This window comes from Poecilia mexicana, unplaced genomic scaffold (genome assembly GCF_051168715.1).
Source record: "Poecilia mexicana isolate PSO_F unplaced genomic scaffold, ASM5116871v1 scaffold_20, whole genome shotgun sequence".
NCBI classification, from domain to species: Eukaryota; Metazoa; Chordata; class Actinopteri; order Cyprinodontiformes; family Poeciliidae; genus Poecilia; species Poecilia mexicana.
This window is the reverse complement of record NW_028263389.1, coordinates 17,523,317-17,544,800: the sequence shown is the minus strand read 5'-3', so window position 1 is coordinate 17,544,800 and position 21,484 is coordinate 17,523,317. Positions and strand designations below refer to the sequence as shown.

The 21,484-nt window shown below is 38.0% G+C and overlaps 2 protein-coding genes across 3 annotated transcripts; one reads left to right on the top strand and one right to left on the bottom strand.

The window, feature by feature from the left end:
• Window positions 1-1,990: 1,990 nt before the first annotated feature.
• On the bottom strand, window positions 1,991-8,467 carry LOC106912836 (ADP-ribosyl cyclase/cyclic ADP-ribose hydrolase 1-like). Of its 2 annotated transcripts, none has more exons than XM_014979636.2 (10): window positions 8,245-8,467; window positions 7,783-7,855; window positions 7,534-7,657; window positions 6,010-6,136; window positions 5,796-5,931; window positions 4,967-5,049; window positions 4,816-4,889; window positions 4,651-4,743; window positions 2,852-2,938; window positions 1,991-2,510 (listed from the first exon to the last, which is right to left on the bottom strand). In XM_014979636.2, the coding sequence occupies exons 2-10, from the start codon at window positions 7,823-7,825 to the stop codon at window positions 2,411-2,413; spliced, it is 867 nt and encodes a 288-aa protein (XP_014835122.2). In that variant the 5' UTR covers window positions 7,826-7,855; window positions 8,245-8,467; the 3' UTR covers window positions 1,991-2,410. The 2 variants fall into 2 exon arrangements, with proteins under 2 accessions (XP_014835122.2, XP_014835106.2); XM_014979620.2 differs by having other exon boundaries at window positions 8,248-8,467.
• Window positions 8,468-9,484: 1,017 nt separating this feature from the next.
• On the top strand, window positions 9,485-20,651 carry impa2 (inositol monophosphatase 2). Its single transcript, XM_014979609.2, has 9 exons — window positions 9,485-9,565; window positions 9,856-9,955; window positions 11,306-11,439; window positions 13,602-13,706; window positions 13,957-14,002; window positions 14,211-14,319; window positions 14,437-14,545; window positions 15,750-15,901; window positions 18,858-20,651. The coding sequence occupies exons 2-9, from the start codon at window positions 9,893-9,895 to the stop codon at window positions 18,977-18,979; spliced, it is 840 nt and encodes a 279-aa protein (XP_014835095.2). The 5' UTR covers window positions 9,485-9,565; window positions 9,856-9,892; the 3' UTR covers window positions 18,980-20,651.
• Window positions 20,652-21,484: the final 833 nt, after the last annotated feature.

Here is a 21,484-nt window from a genome sequence, read left to right as displayed (position 1 = left end):
AAAGGTAATGTCACTACATACAAGATGGAGCTTTCAAATTTGATTTTATTCATAAAAGGGAGAAAAATGCTCGGCTTGCTCCTGCATGTCGTTTGCAGCAACATGCAGGTCGTCATTTCCCCCTGAAGACTCTCTCCAAGGGACTTTTGAGCAACAGCAGCCTGGCATAGGGGCATGGCATAATATGTCAGATAAATGTGATCTGGACTTTGACCAGTCTTAAACTTTGTACTTGATCGTACGATTGTGAACTGTCAGATTATCTTCCTCAGAATTTTTCAGTTTCATTAATTATGTGAAGTCATCCTGAAGCAGTATGTGAAAGCTAGCCATAACCTTTAGCAAACATTTCCCAAACCTCTGCTAAAATCTTTCAACAACAAAATGGATTTTAGTTTTTGCTGGATGTTGTTTTTCATGATGAGATACGTTTATCAGGAATGATATTTATTGATCGTTTTGTCAAGTTAAGTTGTTTTACTTGAAGCATTTCTGAATATCTTCACAACTGCACTGCAAGATGCATAAATGTTAAACAAAAACCCAAATATTTTACACTTCATAGCAATCACTTGTTTTTATGTCATGCAATTTAAATGCAAAAGTGACAAAGTAAATAATCCAATACTGGTGTAAATACAAATACATGCAGAAACGGACGTGAGCAGGATTTAATCAGGCCACAAGAGGTTAAACACTCAGCTTGGTGATTTAGGTAGAAGGTTGGGTTGCACGTCATTGAAGGAATAAAGCTGGGTGGCAGCGCAGTGCAATTGTATGAGAAAGCAATAGATGAAAGCATCTACAGTATCCTGCGTCATATCCAGAACATGTGTGGAATTTCAACTACCAGCCTTTCATACTCCATCAAGAGTCGATAATGCCATGCTGGTTGATGGAGAAGCATTCAAATCCAGAAATTTGAATATTTAATAAAATAAAATTTTTTTAACAAGAACTTATAAAACTGTCACGAGGACACAAAGAAAGGGCAGGAACAAAAATGAACCAGGTACATGGAGGAAATAAAAAGGCAATGTAACAGGAGGAACCAGCGAGGAGCGAGTGAAGGAGAAGTAGTTAAATACTGAGAGAGTAAACTGGAAGAATAGACTGGGCTGAATGGCTAACAGGTTACAGGTGTGATGGGAGAGAGCAGACGGCAGACTGAGGAATGACAAGAGGGTGAGAGGAACGAGGAAAATGAATCTAAGAGCAATTTAACACAATTAATAATAAACATAATCTAAAATAGCTAAGAGCTGGCTGAAAAGAAACAAAAATGAGGAACACAGAATAACAAATAATGAAAAGTATGACAGATAAACATCGGCCTGATGATCGGCCGTCGCTCCACTGGGGATGATTGCACGCACATCTGGTATCCTCACAATTGTGGAGTTTTGCTTAAAAAAAGAGTGACGTCTCCAGATGTTTCAAGCCCAGACTTGTTCAATCTAAAACGTTTGAATCGAACAGAAGGATGTGAACTTCTTAAGCTGAGCTTTGAAAATGACACAATGTGATAAAATATATGACAAAATAAACAGGAATTTCTTAAAAAACAGCAGCTTGTGTAGGAGACAGTCTGATTAAGGATGAAAGGAGAACGGCTGTTTTCTCACATAAGTCATCGGAAGCTCAAAATGGAGAATATGTCCACAAGTATAATTGTGGTTGCAAGTTAAATATTGAACTTCTTAGTTGCGGTTTCAATTCAAGCCAGAACTCCAGGTGAACAGTTCAGATGTACATTGTTCACACGCATGCGAGCGTTGTGTTTGCGTAGGTGTGTTAAAGCTCAAGACTTTATTTTTAAAAAGTGCACATAAGAATGATAAACACTGTAGAAATATACAATTATTAAATGAAACCACTTATTAGCAGTTAGGTCTGCAGAACCATTTTGAAATCAGGTTAATGAAATGAGCCATCTGACTCTGATTACCTCCGACATAATGTACCGATTGTTATAAATGTACATCAAATGTTTTGTTTGTTTTAGTTTAGTTTATTTATTTCAAACATATTCACATTCACAATTTAAATACCACAACATTGCCGCACCTAAAACCTGAAACCTCTGTGATGTTCAGCAGTTATGTGTGTAAGCTGCAGCTGTGTGCATGTGTTAGCTAAAAAAGACCCACTTCTTCTAGCAAATGCAGAGGTTAAACACCAAACATTGAAACAAAAATCTACAACACTAGCAAAACACATTTAGATAAGTATTTGTTTGAAAAATATGTAGGCAGAAGTTTAAACTTTTTTTAATCCTGCCCCTTTTTCCATCTCTGGGAGGTTTGGAAAGAAAATATCAGCCATTAAATTAGTTTCACTACCAAGCAAGTCATATTTTAAGGCTTAAAATACCAACACCAGATTATGACACATGGTTTCAAAATATGATTCACGTGGATGTTTGGTCCTTTTGCTGCAGCATGCTGCTTGCCAACATCTGGCAGCTGGGCTGATTTAGGTCCTGGATGCACTGAAGGATCACCAAGGTCCTGTGAAAAATGACATCTTGGTTATTTTGGTTTCTCACAGCTGACAGTTTGGCTCAAAATCCTTTGAAAAACATATTTTCACCATTGTTTCTTTCAACGTAGATCAGTCACAAGGTCAAAATGGTCCCAAGAAAAGACTTTACATGCTGTGTTATTGGTGGATCAGGCATGACCTTTCGAAAAGGTGTCCCTAACCTCACCCTTTAGGAAGCTACAACTTTTTTGCAACACATATGCACTGTACATAAAGTGAATGTTCACAATAAAGGTTTTTTATTCAGTTGCTCCCAATCAATTTTCCAAAATTGCACAATGATGAAAAGTCTTCAGGTGCCACTTACAGGTCACTATTGGTGCAGGTCCAGCGGAAACCTCGTGACCCGAGTATTTGGATGAGCTCTACGATAGATCCTCGACCGCATGATTCTCTGCAGGAAGGTCAATTAACATGAAAGTTTGAAATATTTTAGTAAGTAACAAATTATAAAAAAGAAATGGTGAAAATAAACTTAGCTTAAATTTGCTGTGTTAAGTAACAATAGTTGTGACATTGCATGATGATGTTACTTTTAAGTGCTGCCTTTCTGTGTTAGTGTCCAGTAATAAATGACATGAGGTAGTTTAACTGTGATATTTCTGAATTTAAATAGGAAGAAAATCAGAATTTTAATGATACAAACTAAAACTGAATCAGTTTTATCCATTGCCACCACCTGATTGTAATATCTTGGTGCTGTAGAAGTGGGCTTTTGCTTCGGATTTTAAATCCACTTGGACTGGTTGATTTTTTTTTTTTTTACATCGCAGCACAATCCCAACAAAACACCGAAACAAAAACAACAACTCTAGAGTCAATCTGAGACTCTTTTATACATTTTTGTTTGACAAAGTGAAACTCTCTTTCTTTCTGACAAGTCTGAACAAAAAGTGACCCTGATGTGTGATCTTATCAGGCTGTCACGTCAATCAGATAAACAGACCCCGAAGGAGATGAACTTCATGGAAATCTGCAACTGAAGTGTGGTGTAAAGAAATTCTGCTTTCATTGCCCTTGATTCACCTCTTCTGGCAAATCATTACAAAAACAAGAAACTAAGAATGAGTCAACTAAACTGTCTCAATTTACTATGTTTGTCTTTTTCCTCTTTACTTCTGCCGGTGACAAGTGAGCACGCAGTGCTACTCCTCACAATTTGTCACATTTCAACCACAAATTACAATGTGTTTGACTTTATTATATGTAAGGTAAGACATAATTGTAAACTAGAAAGAAAAATGGGTTTTTAAAATTTTACAAATAAGAATCAGAAAATGTATTAATTTATTTATTCCCTCTGAGTCTACCAGCTCTGAAGATTGACATTTTCTTTTCATACTAAATAGATACCACCTACTACCAGAACATTTTTAAGTCTTGTCTCAACCAATTTGACTGGACTTTGACTGAACCATTTTAAAACATAAATATGCTTCGATCCAAACCGTTGCATTATGGCTCTGGTGTCTGGAAGGTTAACCTCTGTCCCATGTTGGAGTCTTTTTCAGCATCTAACAGGTTTTCTGTCAGGACTATCCTGTATTTAACTCCTTCTATGTTCCTGTCAGCTCTCCGGTGTGCTTCGTAGCAATTGTAATAATGCTTGTTGTGATTTTATTCAAAATTTGATCAAATACAGTTTAACAGCGGTCCTGTTTTCAAACGAACCCAAGCCACTCCTCTTTGATTTTTCATTAGATATTTTTTTAAAATAGGTACATTTTGGTTTCTCATTTCTCAGTTACACTTTGTGTTGAGCTAGCCAGTGGTCAAGTGATCACCTGTTGAGCAGATTCATGACCATTAGGACAATAAATCACCTGCTGGGAAAAAGTTTAACTGATTCCTGGTTTTGTGGTGGACGTCCTGTTTGTTGAAGATCACTTTGTGATCCACTGAGCACATAGGAACTGAATCAACATACATCACTGCTGGAATACATGTACCAATAACTTCTGTTTCATTTCTGCTGGTACACCTTCTGCACTAAATCATCACCTCTTGACGTGGTCAATTGGTGCATATTGCAGCCAAAACAGCTCTTTATCTTATCGATGTGATTGAGGTCATATTTTTAAAGACAACTGTAGTTTTTGTTCTTACATGTGCGGTCCCTCCGGATTTGTCACCACCTTTATGTTGACGTAGTTCACTCTCTGAGGATTCAAGCTGTCCAGTTCAACGCTTCCAAACATGCTACGAAAAAAAAAAAAAGTCAAACAGTTTAGTTTTGAACACGTTTTCAGTAACGTACTCCTGTCATCTTACCTCTTCCTGTTGAACGCGTTAGTAATAGACCCATTCAGCAACACGGTAATGTTCCCACATGCCATCTCTGCAAACTAACAAACGGGAAGCAAATTGGCATGCAAGTTTCTGAAGGAAAAGTTGCTTGTTGGAGAAAAAAATAAAACTTTACGTTTTGTGAGGCTCGCTTCCATAAAGAGTAAACGGGATGGGTTCTGCATGTCGACCACGCTGGACAAGAGTTGAAATCGAAGTCTGTATCAAACAAATTATATTTATGTTACATTCCAACAAAATACACATACAGTAAATCACTTTGGGATATTAGTCTAAATAGGTGTACACCAGCCTCAGTATTTTTACAGCTCAGCAGCAGATTATTGAAGGTGTGCTAGAAGAAATACTTTAACCTGGGCAGGAACCGAAAGAGCTAAATCATCCAGTTTGACCAGATCTAATGCTGAAATTAATGCTGTGAATATTTTGAAATTCTGGAGTGAGACTCAATAAATGAGAAGTTTGTCACGTAGCAGACACTGAAACAACGTGAAAGAAAGTGCTGAGAAGCACAGCAGTAACAGGAAGTGGGGATTATTTTTTATTTTTTGCAGAAAAAGGAAAGCAAGTACATGTTGATTGTATGATAAATGGTGCTAGATACATAATCCTGTGGAAAACTTAAACTGTTACAGGGTGCAGAGAAAATTAATCTGAAGCAGAGACTCAACTTACATAAACTTACCGCGGTTTTTAAATGTATATGTGATAAAAATGAAGCCACAGTTTTCAGATTTTCATTTCTAAAATATCTGAAAAACACGCACCCTTTCTTTTCACAGCCCAAACATGCACATTATTGTATCATTTTATCCTATAAAATCAGAATAAAATGCATTGATGTTCAAGGTTAGGCTGTGATGGAATTGTAACAAAATTATAAGGCACTGTATTAATAATCCTTTGTAAAAACTCTTCTTTATTGCACATGAAGATCAACCAACCAGAGTCTTCCTCCTGGCCACACCAGATCAGGTCGTTGAACAGGAAACCAACCAAAGTGTCTTCTAGTGTCCAGAAGTGACGAAAAACAGCCGCATAGCTGTGCACCAACATCCTGGTTTTACTCCAAAACAGAAACTGAACAGATAAAAGGAAACCTCTGTTTGCCAAGCGATTTAAGAGCTGATTTATTAAAACTCCAGTTTCAACACTCACCCTGTCACATGGCCAGACCTGTGGCATCATGCTAAACATCTCACAATAATGCTCTTCTGTCACATTACAAGAGGCCTGCTGGACAACAGCTTTCTCAAACTGCCTCCAGATCTCCTCACAGTCGTACCTGAATATGGAACAATTCGTCACAAAAATAACTGCTGATGAAAGACTTACAATTGTTTGGTAATGTGTTAGAAATTGACCAAAAGGGTAATTTTGTTTTAGCAATTTTAGCAACTGTTAAGTTTAATGATTATGGATTGTACCTAAGAAATACCCAAAATTCAGGTTATAAGAAGCTTAGGATATCACATTGCTTGTGGACATTTTTCTGAGTTTTTCCTTCCACCAAACTTTCCATTGCTCTGTGAGCAGCCAGTTTTGCCAGCAATGAGGTTTAGAGCCGTACCCTCCTGGGCTTAAAGTGAGTGTGGGTGACTGATGGCTTGTCAACTGAACAAAGGAATATGTCATATAGGCAGGGCACTGGCTTCTTTATCTTTACGTGTAAGGACATGGATACAAGAAAAATAATAACAGCCTGCTTAAGCGTGTCTAAGCAGCAATAATTAAAAACAACTGGAATTGTGACAAACAAGTCACAGTTAAGAGGATGACAAGGGAGGCATAACGTAGCTTTTCCAAGGCTCGTTGTTAGAGAAATGTAGGAAAGTGTGTCATCTTGGGGTCACAGAGTGCGAGAACCAATCACTTATTCTAAACACAAATGGAAGGTGACTTTACACTTTGGGACAATGAACCAAATGACTCCAGCAGTTAGTCTAAGTAAAATCAATAATTATGGTTTTAGAGTGGCTCAGTCAAAGTCTGGACTATAATCTCATTGAGATGCTGTTTGCGCTCAAGAACCATTCAGTGATATTGCGTTTGAGCAATTGTGCAAAAAGAGTCGACTGGAATTCAGATACAGTAATAAAAATGACTCATTGATAGTCACGACAGTTTGTCACCATTTTACAAAGTGTGGCAAAAACAGATGATAAACTCATAGGGAGCTGTTACTTTTTTACATGTAACCAGGTTGATTTCTTTCTTCTTTTCCATACTAAATAAAATCATTTGTTAAGATTTGCATTTCCACAGATTGTCTTGTGATAAAATGTCTTACAATTTGAGACATTTAAATACAACAATAAAAGCCAACCTCATAATAAAAAGGTCTGCAAACACAAGCTGGTGGATCCCGCTGAAAAACCTCTGACATGTAAATGACTTACTACAAATCCATCAACATTAATCACTGCTTTCTTTTTCAAGCTCTTTCATTCTTCAGCTAAGCTCACAAATGAACCCGTTCAAAACCATTCTTTAAATGTCAAATCTTAAAGCCACCTTTCACGTGCAAGGACCTGTTTAAATAAGTCACAGCTGCTGATGCCAAACTATTTTATTTTTCTCTGGGCTTCGGAACGAAATTAAGTCAGTAAAGATGTCTTACTCTTAACCAAGGCGCAAAATGTGTGTGTAAATACATTCTGCTATTTGTTAATGGTACATTACCGTAAGCCGGGCTGAACCAGTGTGGTGTAAGTGAAGCATCTTCCTATCACAATGTGCTTAATGTTTGGAGTTGTCCCAAACGTGGCTTGTACTGGACAGAGGCAGAGCTGAGGCACAATAATCCCTTTGAGTCGGGCACCAAGGTCAAAGAAAGAAAAAAAAACAAAAAACGACATTATCTGTTACATTTAGGAGTGGTTCACTTTGTGAAAGATTGTCACGGGAACATGACATGAGAGAATTACTTACATATGGTGAATATTACGGAGCAAGCCGATTTAACAGGAGGCATAATGGTGGAAAGCTTGGTCGCGCCGTAAATCTTAAAAAGAGACATGTTTTGACTTGTCATTGCGTTGATAAGCCCCCCCGTAAATAGGAGGGTATAACTGATTGTAGCTGCAAAGTACAACATTTAGTTCTGAAGACTCAAAAGATGCCTGTCATTGACTGACATGTAATTATTATTTTTGAACAGCTAACAGCTTTCAACTGGTTTATTTTACTTTTTGCACTCATGCATTAAGTGTAAAAAGTGTTTTGTTAGTGCAGCTCTAACAAAACCACCAGCGTGTCAAGCACTCAATACAACGACTTCAAACTAATGTAAGAGCAGGATACAGAAATCATTTTTTTAAACTTTTTTTTTTTTTTAAAGTACATGAAGTTTAAAATAATGCATACAAATTTCTGGAAAAATGTCAAGCTTACCACCTTCCATTTCCTAGTATTAGCCTGCAAAACGCTCCCACAGTTACTATGGGAAGCAGCTGGTTCTTGATTTCCAACTCACTGGTATGTCCAATAGTTCATTCCAACACTTTCCTTAAAGGACTAAGAGTTGTTGAGGTTGTTTTCGCTGGTTAACAAACATGTCTCCTTCTATGACCAAGGCATTCTTGAAAAACTTTTTTTTTTTCCACCCCCATTTTCCAAAAGAAGATCCACATGACTCCTATTAGGATGCTGGTAGGAATCTCCCAAACAAAGTGTCTGCTGTGCTCTGAAAATTTGCACCATAATTTGGGAGATAATATACACAAAGATTTCAAGAATTTTAGTATGAGCAAAATATCCAATCGGTTAAATTTTATTAGTTTTTGTCTGCTGACAAAAACAGTTCTATACAATTAAAGTTCTCTACATCAGTTTCTCTGAGTCTAAAAACTGAAATGTAATCAGTGTTGCTAATTTTGTCTCATTAAAGTCTCATTGAAATACTTGGTAACAATCCATACATGGTATATTTCTCTAAAATAAACTGTAGGAAGTTATTTACCACAGAATGTCTGATTTTGTTTCCCTGCTCCCCAGACAGTTGTTTTGAATTAAGATTAAACTGAATACATGTTTGGTTATGGCGACATTGCATCATATTTAAGAGATTTATCATGTATGATTAAAGTTTGATGTACTGTAAGTATTTCTTATGTTCATGCATATCTTCGAAGTCCATCATAACTTTTAGACGTCCTTTGGTTGCTGTTACCAGTGATGCTGATGCCATCTGCTGGTTTAAATCAGGAGTTTTCTGCATTTGAACACTTTTAGTAAAGGAAAAGAAATAGAAATATGGCAAAACAAATTGGAAAGAAAATTAGAAAGGGAAAACATTGTATAAAATACAAAAAATTGTAATAACAAAGAATTGGCTATGAAGAAAGAAATAGAAGGGAAGATGTAATAATGAGAAAACAGGAAAACAGAAGAACAACAAATATGAGTTTGCGGGGGGAATTAAGGTGCTGATCATGTTTTGATGAAGTGTATTAAATATGCAACTGAAAGAAAGCGAACAAGAGTAAATATTATAAATGATAGATAAAGAATTATTAATTACTTTTACATTAGACAATGCAAGAATACAGTGGGTGGAGACGGTGAGGTTACACTCATGTACACTAGGTGGCGGTATGCATCTCTGAAGTTGTTCTCAATCCACCAAGAAGAAGAAAAGAAGCGGAAGCTCCAGCCTCCCACTCTATGCTCCCACTGCTAAACGTCAATGTTGTGGCTGTCTCTCATCCTCCAGGTAGGTTAAATTAGCTTGAGGTTAAATCAAATCCACAATTGTTTGGGAAATTATCTGACGGTGTTTTGTAACCCTTTGGTACGTGGTATCTACTCTTTCTGTACTAAATCTGTGAAGGTATAAGCTATTTTAGAAAGCTAACTTATGCTATAACTGACATTTCCTCTTTTTTTATTCAAAACATGTTAACCCATTTAAAATATTTTATCTTACGGTTGCTGTCTTAAAGACTGTTAACTAGACGGACTGGATGTTGCTGTGTTTTAGTAAAGCCTTCCTTTATCTTCCAGGTATCTTAATCTTAATTCTTCGCTCCTCTCTGTCAACATGAGCGATCCTTGGCAGGAATGTATGGACTTCTGTTTAGATGTCACCAAACGGGCAGGAAAGGTAAACAAACTATTTATGAGGATACTAATTTAGTTCACAAATAACCAGGTTTATTGATTTTACCAGAAAGCCTTCTAACATCGTGCCACTACGGTAAAGTCTAATCAGTGCTCTTTTACTAAGAAAGTGCCTTCAGGACAGCAAAGTCAATATTTTGGAATAGCCATCAGAAACCTGTTATTTTTATTTTACTTTACTTTAGTCACTTTTGCTAATAAAGTATTTAAGAGCAAATCAGAAGACAAATCTGCCTCAAACATACCAGTTCTGTCAGGAGGAATGGGTCAGAACCCCAAGAAATTATTGTGATAAACGTGGTGAAGGAAAACCCAGACATTTAACCTAAGTAATACAGTTTAAAAGGCAGTTCTTCCATATACTAATCTGTGCAAACTTTTCAAATTCGAGAAAATAATAGAAAATTATCTGTTATAATTCTGACATTCAGCTGATAGAAATAATCTGAGCAATATTATGTGACATGAAGCATGAAAAGTTTAGACTAATTTCATTCTAGGGAGGAAAAGAACAGAGTATGTCTCTTTATTACGTGTCTGTACATATCTATTTCATATAAGTAAGGAAAAAAAATGATAATCAAACATTAAATATAAAACCACTGATTGGAAATGCATAATATTAAACCAGCTCATTGTGTTATTGCACATCCAAAAGCAAAGCAAAAACAAAACTCTGCTTCTTGGGGGGAAATATTATCAGCTAGATTTAGTGACGATGCTGTTAATCTTAATGTTGGAGAACTGTTGTAAAGAGTGGCTTCCTGGGATCACTAAGTCTCCATAGCAACCAGTTGTCTGGGAAGCATCCCAGGAAAAAGGCTTTTCTATCTCATTGTCTCAAATGCAAACATGTGGAGTTTTCTGAAGACTTCTGAAGTTATGTTACTGGAGACTAAGATTTCATTTTTCAGTAACAAACACTCCCCCAGCCGCCAGGCCCTCTGTTTTGCAATGTAGAGGATTTGTGATGCTGTAGTCCTGGTTTTCTTCTAGAAAATTTAGTGAAGTTCAGCAATAAAATTAATTTTATTTAAGGCTTTCTCTTTAAAAGGTGCAGATAGTCTTGCTTTCTGTGTGCAAGTTATTATTTGCGTTTTTTCTGCTCCTAAAGTGTTCATTATGGAATTTGTTTCTCAGTACTAACATGTTGCAAAACGAACATAATGTTGTATTAAAGGAAACCCCAGACGGAATAAATTTGTGAACCTACAGAGCTCAGACACATTGTCGTCTGTGGCCAACCCTTGCCAACAATCTGTCACCATGACGCTCATCACATGGGGCTAATTAGAGCAGCAGATGTGTTCAGTCGTTGCCGTGTTTCTGACAGATGATCCGCGAGGCGCTGCAGAAGGACATCACCATCATGCAGAAGAGCTCTCCGGTTGACCTGGTGACCGAGACGGACCAAAAAGTGGAGCAGCTCATTATATCTTCCTTAAAGGAGAAGTACCCCACGCACAGGTGCGCTGCTGTTATGGAAGATCTGTGATGCATGAGTTTGTTTTTTTTTACCTCAGCTGAAGAACAGCCGCTTCCAGAGGGCTTAAGAGGAATGGAGCGATTAATTATTATGCAAGTTTGCAGGGTTTCAAATCTGCAGTTGCTTTTGCCATTTGAGGCATTTCCCCTCTTGCAGCATTTTGTCTGTGGTAGCTGGATTTGTTCTGTTTTCTGTGATTGCAGTATTTTTATTTTTTTTTTGTTTACAGCGTTTCCGTGTTGCAATAGTTTTTCAGTGCTTGAGTGTTTTGGGTCAGTCATGTGTTTGCAGCTGGTTTTGCCGTTTGCTGCTACCGTTGGCAGCTGCCGATAATGTGTTGCTCAACTCGAGTTGCCTGCTGTTGTGCCATTGGGTGGCTGTTCTAGATGTGCCGTCGTCTTGTAAACCAGATCACTTGCACACACATCGCCGGTCTGCACGTGGAGCAAATTATGACCAAATTTATGTTTTTTGTTTGTACATGCACAACGGATTAAACCTTTGTAGTTAACCATACCTGCACATAATCTAATATGTATGTCGTCTGAATTAGTATCGTGGTCTGGGCTTTTAATATCAAAGAGATGATCGAAATGCTTGAAGATAGTCAAAAGCAAACTTCGCATCGTATTCTGTTTTTTCCGATATATGCCTGTTTTTATATATATATATATATATATATATATATATAATGTGATGCGTATCTCATTCAGCATCAACTTGCGACATGATTGGGGAGGAAATTACGTTTATTTTAGAGAATTTACGCCGAGGCTTTCAAAAGAAGTGTGAAGTGGAAATCATCCACTTAGATGGAGAAGTCACCTTTTTCGCTCAATAAGAGTAACTCTCTTTTTCTCTATTTTCTGAGAACACACAAGCATAAAGACCCAGGTAATTTGTAATTTTCAAGGTTTAAGCATTATTTTACAAATTTAAAGGGGAAAAAAGTCTGAACTTACACATTTTTAAAACGTTCTTTTATGCTCCCATGCTACAGTAGAGCATACATGGAGAATTTGTGTCAATACAAGCAGGGGGCTCTCTGTTTAAAAAGGTTGAGGACCTCTGCACCCTCTAAATATTGTTTATGCTAAAGGCTAATGCCAGCAGACCCTGCTTATATAATTGCACATATAAACATGCAGAAAAGGTCATTTCACACTTTGTAAACGGTTTATTAATGTCCCTGTTAAACATATGAATAATAATAATATATTAAGGCAGTTAGTCTTAGTCAACACGAGGGCTTCTCAAACTTTTCAGGGTTATACAATTAATTAATTCTGGCCTTGAAAACACTAAACACATTCCACACTGTTGTTGTTTATCAAGGGAAGATGAAGGAAAAAATAAAGCAGTTTTGGAAAATTTTAATAACTCCATAAAAATGTTTGAAAATTAAAGTGGGATGTGACTTTATATGGTGTGTTGCATCCTTCAAAGGCTGTCCAAATTTGAATTCTCCTCCAAATGCCGCCCACAAAAGTGACACACTTCTTTTTTTAAACTTTTTTTTTTTTTTGGCACTAGTGACTGTGTTTATTAGTATGAGAGGAAGAAGGGCAGAGTGCAGTAAATGTTAAAATTGAACCAGTACAGCTACGTCAAGGACTGCAGCTAGATGTACCTGCTCTACCAGTCAGCCACTGGAGCCACCACTACACCCTGTTTTTCCCAAAAATGTATAGGACAGAACAGGCCTGGCGTATCCTTTACAGCCCAAACTATCCCAAGATTCATTGAGCTTGAATGGGAGACTTTTGTTGCAACAATGGCGAATAAAACAGGAGACAGAGAGGGAGAATTTGAAACAGTTTTTATGAGCTTTGTGTCTTGTTAATGTGTTATTTCTTCATAAAAAAGTTTGCCACGAGTGTCACTGATTCCTTCATGCATGTTTTAGGAATTAGTGAATCTCCGATGGCAACTGTTCATATATGCAGAGACAAAGTCAGGAATAAATCTAAAGGTTGGACCAACCAGTTTCCAGTTTGTGTTGCTTATCATATAGTAAAATAGAAATCAGGAAGCAAATAAAACATGTTTGGACAATGTTCTTTTTAAAATTTCAGCTTGTTTAGCTAACATCAAAACTGCTGTTTCCTTCCGTTTCCTTTTGTTTTTGCTTTTTACTTCAAAGATTCATCGGTGAGGAGTCGGTAGCCGCTGGCGCTCCCAGCGTTCTCACCGACGATCCCACTTGGATCATCGACCCCATCGACGGCACCACCAACTTTGTGCACAGGTACTCCTAACCGGGATGTGAGGCTCTCCTGGAAACCTGAAACTGCTCTGAAAATCTGTTTCATCTCAGTCCCTCCTTGACTATTTTTATCTTTTAATTAGCTTCCCTTTCTTGGATTGTCCTCTCTTGGATTGTCTTCAGGGATAATTAGATGAAAATGAACTGATAATAGATGCTCGCTTCTTAGAGCCTGATTCCTACTGGGAGTTCATTAAACGGATGTTTTATATTGTACATTTCTGTTGGGTAGGTTCCCCTTTGTGTCTGTATCAATCGGCTTCACAGTGAAGAAAGAGGTAGGTCTTAATGTATGCAAATCTCGTGTTTATTCCCACGCTGTGATTTCTTGATTATAATAGACATTAACCCCATTGTCGCCTTGTGAATCTCTGAATAGTGATGCTGAAAAATCCCCCTTGTTATGCAGCTGCTGCTCTGCTTTTAGCCCTCCTCCCACACAGCTTCAATCTTCAGCGTGTTTTCTGCACTGCCTTTTGCTCTCAGATAGAGTTTGGGATTGTCTACAGCTGCATCGAGGACAAAATGTACACGGCACGGAAGGGGAAGGGGGCATTTTGCAACGGAAACCCCATCAAAGTGTCCGGACAGAAAGGTAGATTCCCTATGACACACGACTGGTGCTGTAGTTGCAAATCAATCCACTAGATGGAGCTGGACGTCCTGTTTGTTTCAGGTATGAATGGATTTCTTTCTGTTTCCCTTTCTGAAGACATTAGCGAGTCTTTGATCCTGACTGAAATGGGCTTCAAGAAGGACGCTGAGCACTTCAACATTATGTTGGCCAACATCAAGACTATCCTCACCATACCTGTTCACGGGTAAATATTAACCTATGGAGTGATGCAGCAGTTCATGTAGGAGAAGGCAAAACCAACATACTTCTCAGGACCCTGACATTTCTGTATAAAACGTCATTTTTGTATTTTCTTAAACTCTTTTTTTTGTTTGTTTTCATTGTCTGTAGGCCACAATTGTCAAAATTAGAAAAAAAAAATGGCTTAATGTTTTTCACTGCATGTGAGATGTTTCCATGTAATGTATAAGCTTCAGTTTCTCCAATGAGTGACACAAAAATGTTGATCTTTTTTATTCAAAACATGGTTCCAGCTGAGACCATTTAGCAAACTCCACATAGGTTTAGGTTTGTGATAGAAAACCAGGAAAGGTTTTTTTTTTTTTTTTCTTTCTGGCAGGTAGATCCAGTAACGGTTTATCTGTAAACTTGCTGACTTCAAGCCATTTCCTTTATGTTACTTGAAAAATGGTCTTAAAACAACAATTTTATCGTTTATCGCAATAAATTCTGGGACAATTTATTGTCCAGCAAAATTTGTTATTCTGCTCCAACTCTTTAAAAAAATGTTATTTAGTTTTGAGTGGCTCTTTTATTCTACATCTAGCACAAAATACCCCTCAAAATAAAATAAAAACATTGAAATGGAAACTTTTACACCTTCACACTCCATGGTCTCATTCAGCAGTACGATACTGCACATCTTGTAAAACAAACACTGATTGGCTCTTATTTTTTAATGTTAGGTTTTGTTGAGATTCAAAAATAGGAATTTACCTAAAAAGTCCTTTTTTCATAGACCCATCCCTCTGTAGTGTCTTGTGATGCATTTTTTAAATACCCTGAAAGCGCCTGAAGCCTCCCAGTGGGAGGTGTGTGTATAAATGGTCTCACCCTCTTCATTTTTAATCTTTTGACCTGAATTAGATCAAAACGTTGTCTATTAATAAATCATATGGAAGCTTCTGCTGCCCTCCACCTTCTTCTCCCTTGTTGTTGTGTACACAGCAACCTTGTTTATCGATCTTTTCTAACAATAAAAGCCGCCTCTTGTTAGTGTTTTCTCAAAATGAAAGTAAGTTAGTTGTGCAGACTCATGTCAGAAAACAAAAAGGAAAAGTTGAAAAAGCAACAATATGCACAGCAACATAACAGACTGTTAAGCAGGAGATGATTGCTGCTCACTTATTATTCCCACTACAAGCTGAAAGTAAATGTCCCGTTTCCAGGATCCGCTCCCCAGGCAGCGCAGCCATCAACATGTGCCTCGTGGCGTCTGGCTCGGCCGACGCTTACTATCACATGGGGATCCACTGCTGGGACATGGCTGGAGGGGCGGCCGTCGTGACTGAGGCCGGAGGAGTCATCATGGACGTTTCAGGTGAGTCGCAGAGACAACTGGACGTCTCCAAACAGGGATTCTGCTGGAGACCGATTAAATTATGTGCTTTAGGGACACTTCTACTAATTTAGAAGACGACAACAAATGTCATCTTGAGACACTTTTCAAAAGATTGGCCAGTTGGTCCTAGATATCAAGCAGTGCAGTTTAATAAGTTCAGTTTGTTATTCAAGTTGGTTTAAAAAGTTTTTTTTTTCATCTTTCTGTGCTAATGAAAGGAAAAATGTTAATAGCAGGAAGGGAGAACGATGAGTTGACTGCAGGATATCTCAGCCTGGTGTGTCTTCTGTGGAGAGAAAAACCTGAGAGAAAATAAGTTAGTTCTGGAATGTATTTATTTATTCATTCATTCTGTAGGGTTAATGTTTGCGTGTTTTTTGATGTCACTCCCTGATGCGTTTCAGCTAGCGGAGCTGCTGTCAGTCTGTTGCCGTGACAACGGGTTTGTTATACATAAGTCATCAAAAAAGATGAAATATTTTATAAAGTATAGTAGCCATAGTTTTTTTTTTTTTTGTTTAACTTTTAACAGACTTTGGCTGTTAAAAGTTATTCCCACTACAAGCTGAAAGTAAATGTCCCGTTTACTTTCAGCTGTTCAATTATGTAAAATTAAATTATTGCCCAGTCTATTTGCTTACCATCTTGACAGAACTGACTGAAACCAAACTGTCTATAGATTTATATCTAGGGAGAATACATATCTTATGTCTTAAAACATCTGCAATTTTCTTGTGTTTAAATCAAGCCATATTTCATAGAAATCAGATAACGAATAAGGGCGCTTTAACCAGTTTTTTAGACAGATTTCCACTAACCCCACATTGGAACACTATGGTCTTCGTGGACATTATTCAGTGCTCAGTAATGGCGCCTGCAGGTGTGTGTCACTAGCTATAGCGGCTAATAGGCCCTGTCCAGTCCAGTAATATATATCGATGCTCCCTACAAAGCTTATCCAATAAAACACCCATAACCCTGTCATTCATTTCAACTTCTTTACGATGCATTAACTAATTTGTCTGATACTCAAAACTTCTCCATGCGATCGATATTTGCAATCTGGCCAGTGAGCTGGATGAATACTGCAGTTTGAGCCTGGCCTCATCGAAGCCTACAGACCTCCTAGACAAACTGCTTCCTTTATTCCCGGGTTTCACTCCTTACCACCCAACTGTAGGGATCGTCACTGCAAACTCGAGAACAATCCACAAATCCTTGCCAAAAAACAGAAACCAGTGTGTCCAGTCAGGTGAGGGAGGTGTTTGGACGTGGAGCTGATTCCCTGATAGCCCACCGCCCACAGGGGCAGCTTCTGCAGGTGGTTTCTTTGAGGTAAAGGCCCCTCTTCACTCTGACCCCCCACCTACGCTGCATGTGCTGTGCATCAAGGGCTTTGCTCTTAGGAAAGTGAAAGCAACCTTTGCGCTGTGCCAAGCATGCTGCGATGTACGGCGAGACGCGGAGAGGCAGGAAATCTCTTGCTGCTCTTCTCTAAGCCAAAAGTAGCCGGTCACTGTGGAAACGGAGCGCCGTCTCCAGCACCAGCTCTGTGAATCATAGCTTCACAACTTTCTTACTTTTTTTATTTTTTCTTTTACTTGCTAGCGAGATGATTTGCAACTTAAGTTATGTAAAAAAAAATGCAACTTATGCTTCACTTTTCCAGATTTGGAGTGTAGGGGTCACTGTTGCACCAAGAAACAAGCTCAGCAAAATGTTATTTCTGGTCTGACAGATCTGTTATAGCACTTAATAAACATTCATCGCAGATAAATTAGACACATAATGGTTACTGTATGCTTCCCGAACAATTTTAGGGATGTTTTTGATTATTTTTATTGAACATTATCCAAGTGTCACCCCATTATATAAGCACCTTGGTTTTCCTTCCATGTAAACAGAAATGTCAAGATGTGAGGCAGCAGCAGGTGTCGGGATATTCACAAGCCCCCCCTGCCTGAGCACAGCTGTGTTCGAGGTTTCTGCACAATAGAAAATGTCACCTTACAGTACTTGTTCTTCTTTTTCTGTCAAAGTTTTTCACCGTCTTCTACTATTCTCGTCTCTCGTTTGGGCCACGTTTCCTACGAGCCACAAAAGACAGTCGAGGTAAACCGAAGGTGCGCCTGGTTTCAGGTCAAGAGTTTTACATCTAGAGACAAAATAAAAACAGTCTGGTCTTTATTACAGTCTGGAAAAGTGTGGAGTTTTTCCTTTTACCCTTTTCTAGGTCTGCATTTTAATCAAAACCATATATTGAGAAAAACAAGCAACATTTTCAATTCAAAAACTTTTCTGCTAAACTGTTGAGCAGAGATATTTATTGTTTCTAATATGTCCTTTAGGTTATTAAACTATCTGTTTGGTACAGATTATTACACCCATTCAGCTTTCAAGTGTTTCAGGAACCCCTGATCAGTCATGAACCTTTAAAAAATATACTTTTTTAGAAATGTGAACTGTGGACTTCTGATAGGCCATCTCCTATTTGCACAGCTTTCACACAACAAAGGTCTTTTCCAGCGTCCCATCAGATAGTTTTTTTTTTTTTAGGGAAAATTAACTCCCAGTGGGCCAAGAGAGGCTGCTTCGTCATTCATCGTTTGTTTGAATGTGCAGCTTGTGCGTCTGGTTTATGGGCATACAGCAAACTCTGATGAAAGTTCCAGCCTTGGGATTTTTGTTTGTCAAAAACGATGAATTTTGTTAATATCCATGTAATTAATCAAAACCAATGCATTAATATCCTACCAACAGCTGTAACAAAACAGCTAAAAACATAAAGAAATCGAGGTTCTTGCACCAATTCAAAACCAAAAATCAACAAATTTTCAACATGTTATTGAATCGTTTGTTTTCACACACATTTTAACTTCTTACCATATCGATGGGGAAAAAAGTCCTTATTTTTACATCTCTCTCCCTTAACCAGGTGGGCCGTTTGATCTGATGTCACGCAGGCTGATTGTTGCCAGCAGCAGGACGATAGCTGAACGAATTGCCAAGGAGATAACAGAGTTCCCCGTCGGCAGGGACGACACAGAAGGCCCCTAAACCTCCACAGCCAGCCGAAGCCGAGTAAAAACACACACAGCTGCTTTCAGTGTAACAAGTGTGGAGCCTGTCTTTGCCTTAAGCACCAAAATGATACAGTTACCCCTGAACAACAGCAGGCGGGTTCTTTAAACACTTTATTCTCCTGGATATCAGCACTTAGTCATACACACATACTTTTATGTTGTTGCGTTGTTTGCACTGTGTTGTATTTTATTGAATCACTCAGGCATTTTTTATTATTATTATTATTCAGTCAGAAGCAAGAAATTCATTTTTATCAATAGGTACCTCAAAACATCATCATTACAGCCATAAAAATATTAACATAAAGGTTCATTACTATCATTACTAAAGATATTTAAACTAAGAATATTAATTCAGTTGGGGGGGGGAGAGAATCACATGTAAAACATTTAACATTTTTTTTAAACATACACTCTCATGCAGGTTATTCACAATATCTTTAAACTTTAAAAGATATTTCTCATCATTCTTAAAAACGGGAAAGACAACAGAGCACTGAATTCAAGCCAAGCTAGTTGAATTGGCTACAAGAGAAGAGCTGCTGAGTCTAAACTTGCCCATGTCTGCAGTCAGAGCCATAAAAACCCCACATCTACAAACACTCTGCAGCAAAGAGCGGCGTCTTGGCCTCAGTACGTCTTCTTTGCAGCCAGCACATGCTATCTACATGCTAGCCAGTTTTTGCAGGTCAATAAAAAAAAGTCCTATTTGTGATAAAACCTCCATTTTATGGCCTTAAAAAGTCCTGTGTCCAGATTTCTCGTACTGGGTCTGAAATCTAGTACGAGACACTATGTCTTAGAAAATTTGTTTACTGCTTAATTCATCAGCTTTTGTTGACAATAGACCAGTTTTTGCCTAAGATAGAAGATGGTATCTACAGGCAATTCTAATGAAAACACTCCTGCTCAGTTGCTCCTTTATTAAACCATTTCTGGTCTTAAAAAGTCCTAAATGTAACTTATTGAAACTTGTAGAAGCCTTTATTTAGACAGTGGCACCATAGAAAGTCTTCCTACATGTAAATTATTTCATTGTTTTTTAACTGGACCTGGTGCTTTGGCTACATGAAACTAAGCTTTAGCTTTCCAGTATCAAACACTGAGAGTAGGATTGGTGTGATATAAAGTATTATTAAGTAGAAAAAGAACTGAAGCCTATTATGCATGGTGGAAGATGTGTGATGCTGGGGGCTGTTTTCCTTTCCAAATCCTCAGAGTCGTCGTTGGAGGGGTTGGTATTGTTAAGTCTTTGAAATGCCCCCAAAATTTAAGTCAAATTTTCTCAAGAGGTTCACGATTTCCAAACGTGACCAAACCAACACAAACGGTTCACATGATGCAATTATTTCTTAATGTTGGATTCTTTTTTTCCCTCCTCGGAATAAATATGCTGTTGGGTTTTATTGGAAATGTCCAGTGTGAGATTATTCAACCTCAATCATCTTATTTCTATGTAACTTAAGGGTTTTTAGACATCTTTTCCAGAAAGCGCTGTACCTGTTTTAAGAGTGAATTTAGCTTGCACTGTACACAATTCACCACATACACCACGTGACTAACTCCTGTACTGTATATCTATTTTTTTCTGTACTGTATGGCTCTTTATGAAGTCTAGAATAATAAAAAAAGCATGACATGTGTAACTTTAATGTTTTTTTTCTAAGTTATTTAAAAATCCCCTTAAATATAGCTGCTGCATCCTTGCCTCTATATTTCAGTTTCATAGATTGACTCGTTTAGCTGCAGCTGAGGCTGGTGTCAACCTGCACAGACACACCATTGTTGTAAACCACAGACGTAATAGACAACTGGCAGCAGAAGTAAGAGCCTGTGTGTGAACATTTCTGCAGGAAATATGCTGACTGAGCAGATGGCGAGCTTCATGACTAAATATGGGAGCTCAGTGTCACGACTCATCCCCGCAGGAAAATAGAAATGAGCAGTTAGGGGAATAAAATCTGTCAAGACACCTCTCATTTCTGTTTTGCATCATTTAGACATCCCTGTTGAATTCCTGCTTCTTACGTGTAAATAAAGTTATTCACATCCCTTCAATTTCACCATTTATTGCTGGGAACCTCGGCATGTTTTACTCAGGTTTTGTGTGCAAAATGGTGAGAAGAAAGGGAAAGTGTAAACGACTCATTTTCTGTTTTACAAATGAAATCTTAAAAGTGTGGTGTGCATCTGATATACCTACGTAAAATCCAGGGCATCCAAATGAACTGACAGACTTTGTAAGAAGAGCATTGATTGGATAAGCAGCCAAGAGAGCTTTGGTAACTCTGGAGGAGCTGCAGAGATCCAACCAGAGCAACAACAAACTGGTTTGGATCAAATCACGACTGTTAGCATGCGTGGCCTCGTTATAAATCAAATTCAGAATCTACTTCAAGACTTAAAAGTTTTTTTTTTTCTTGCTGCAGTTGCCATAAGAGATGGTTTTAATTGTATTGTGGCTGAATACATGTACACT

Bases quoted from the DNA above. Each gene is read 5' to 3' on its own strand.
- LOC106912836 (XM_014979636.2), bottom strand. From the start codon at position 7,825: ATGCCTCCTGTTAAATCGGCTTGCTCCGTAATATTCACCATAT. The intron at 4,890-4,966 runs GTAAAGTTTTAT...CCCGTTTGTTAG, and splicing joins GGAAGCGAGCCTCACAAAAC to TTTGCAGAGATGGCATGTGG. The intron at 2,511-2,851 runs GTAAGTGGCACC...CATTTTTCACAG, and splicing joins ACCTGCACCAATAGTGACCT to GACCTTGGTGATCCTTCAGT.
- impa2 (XM_014979609.2), top strand. From the start codon at position 9,893: ATGAGCGATCCTTGGCAGGAATGTATGGACTTCTGTTTAGATGTCACC. The intron at 14,003-14,210 runs GTAGGTCTTAAT...TTTTGCTCTCAG, and splicing joins GCTTCACAGTGAAGAAAGAG to ATAGAGTTTGGGATTGTCTA. The intron at 14,546-15,749 runs GTAAATATTAAC...TCCCGTTTCCAG, and splicing joins CTCACCATACCTGTTCACGG to GATCCGCTCCCCAGGCAGCG.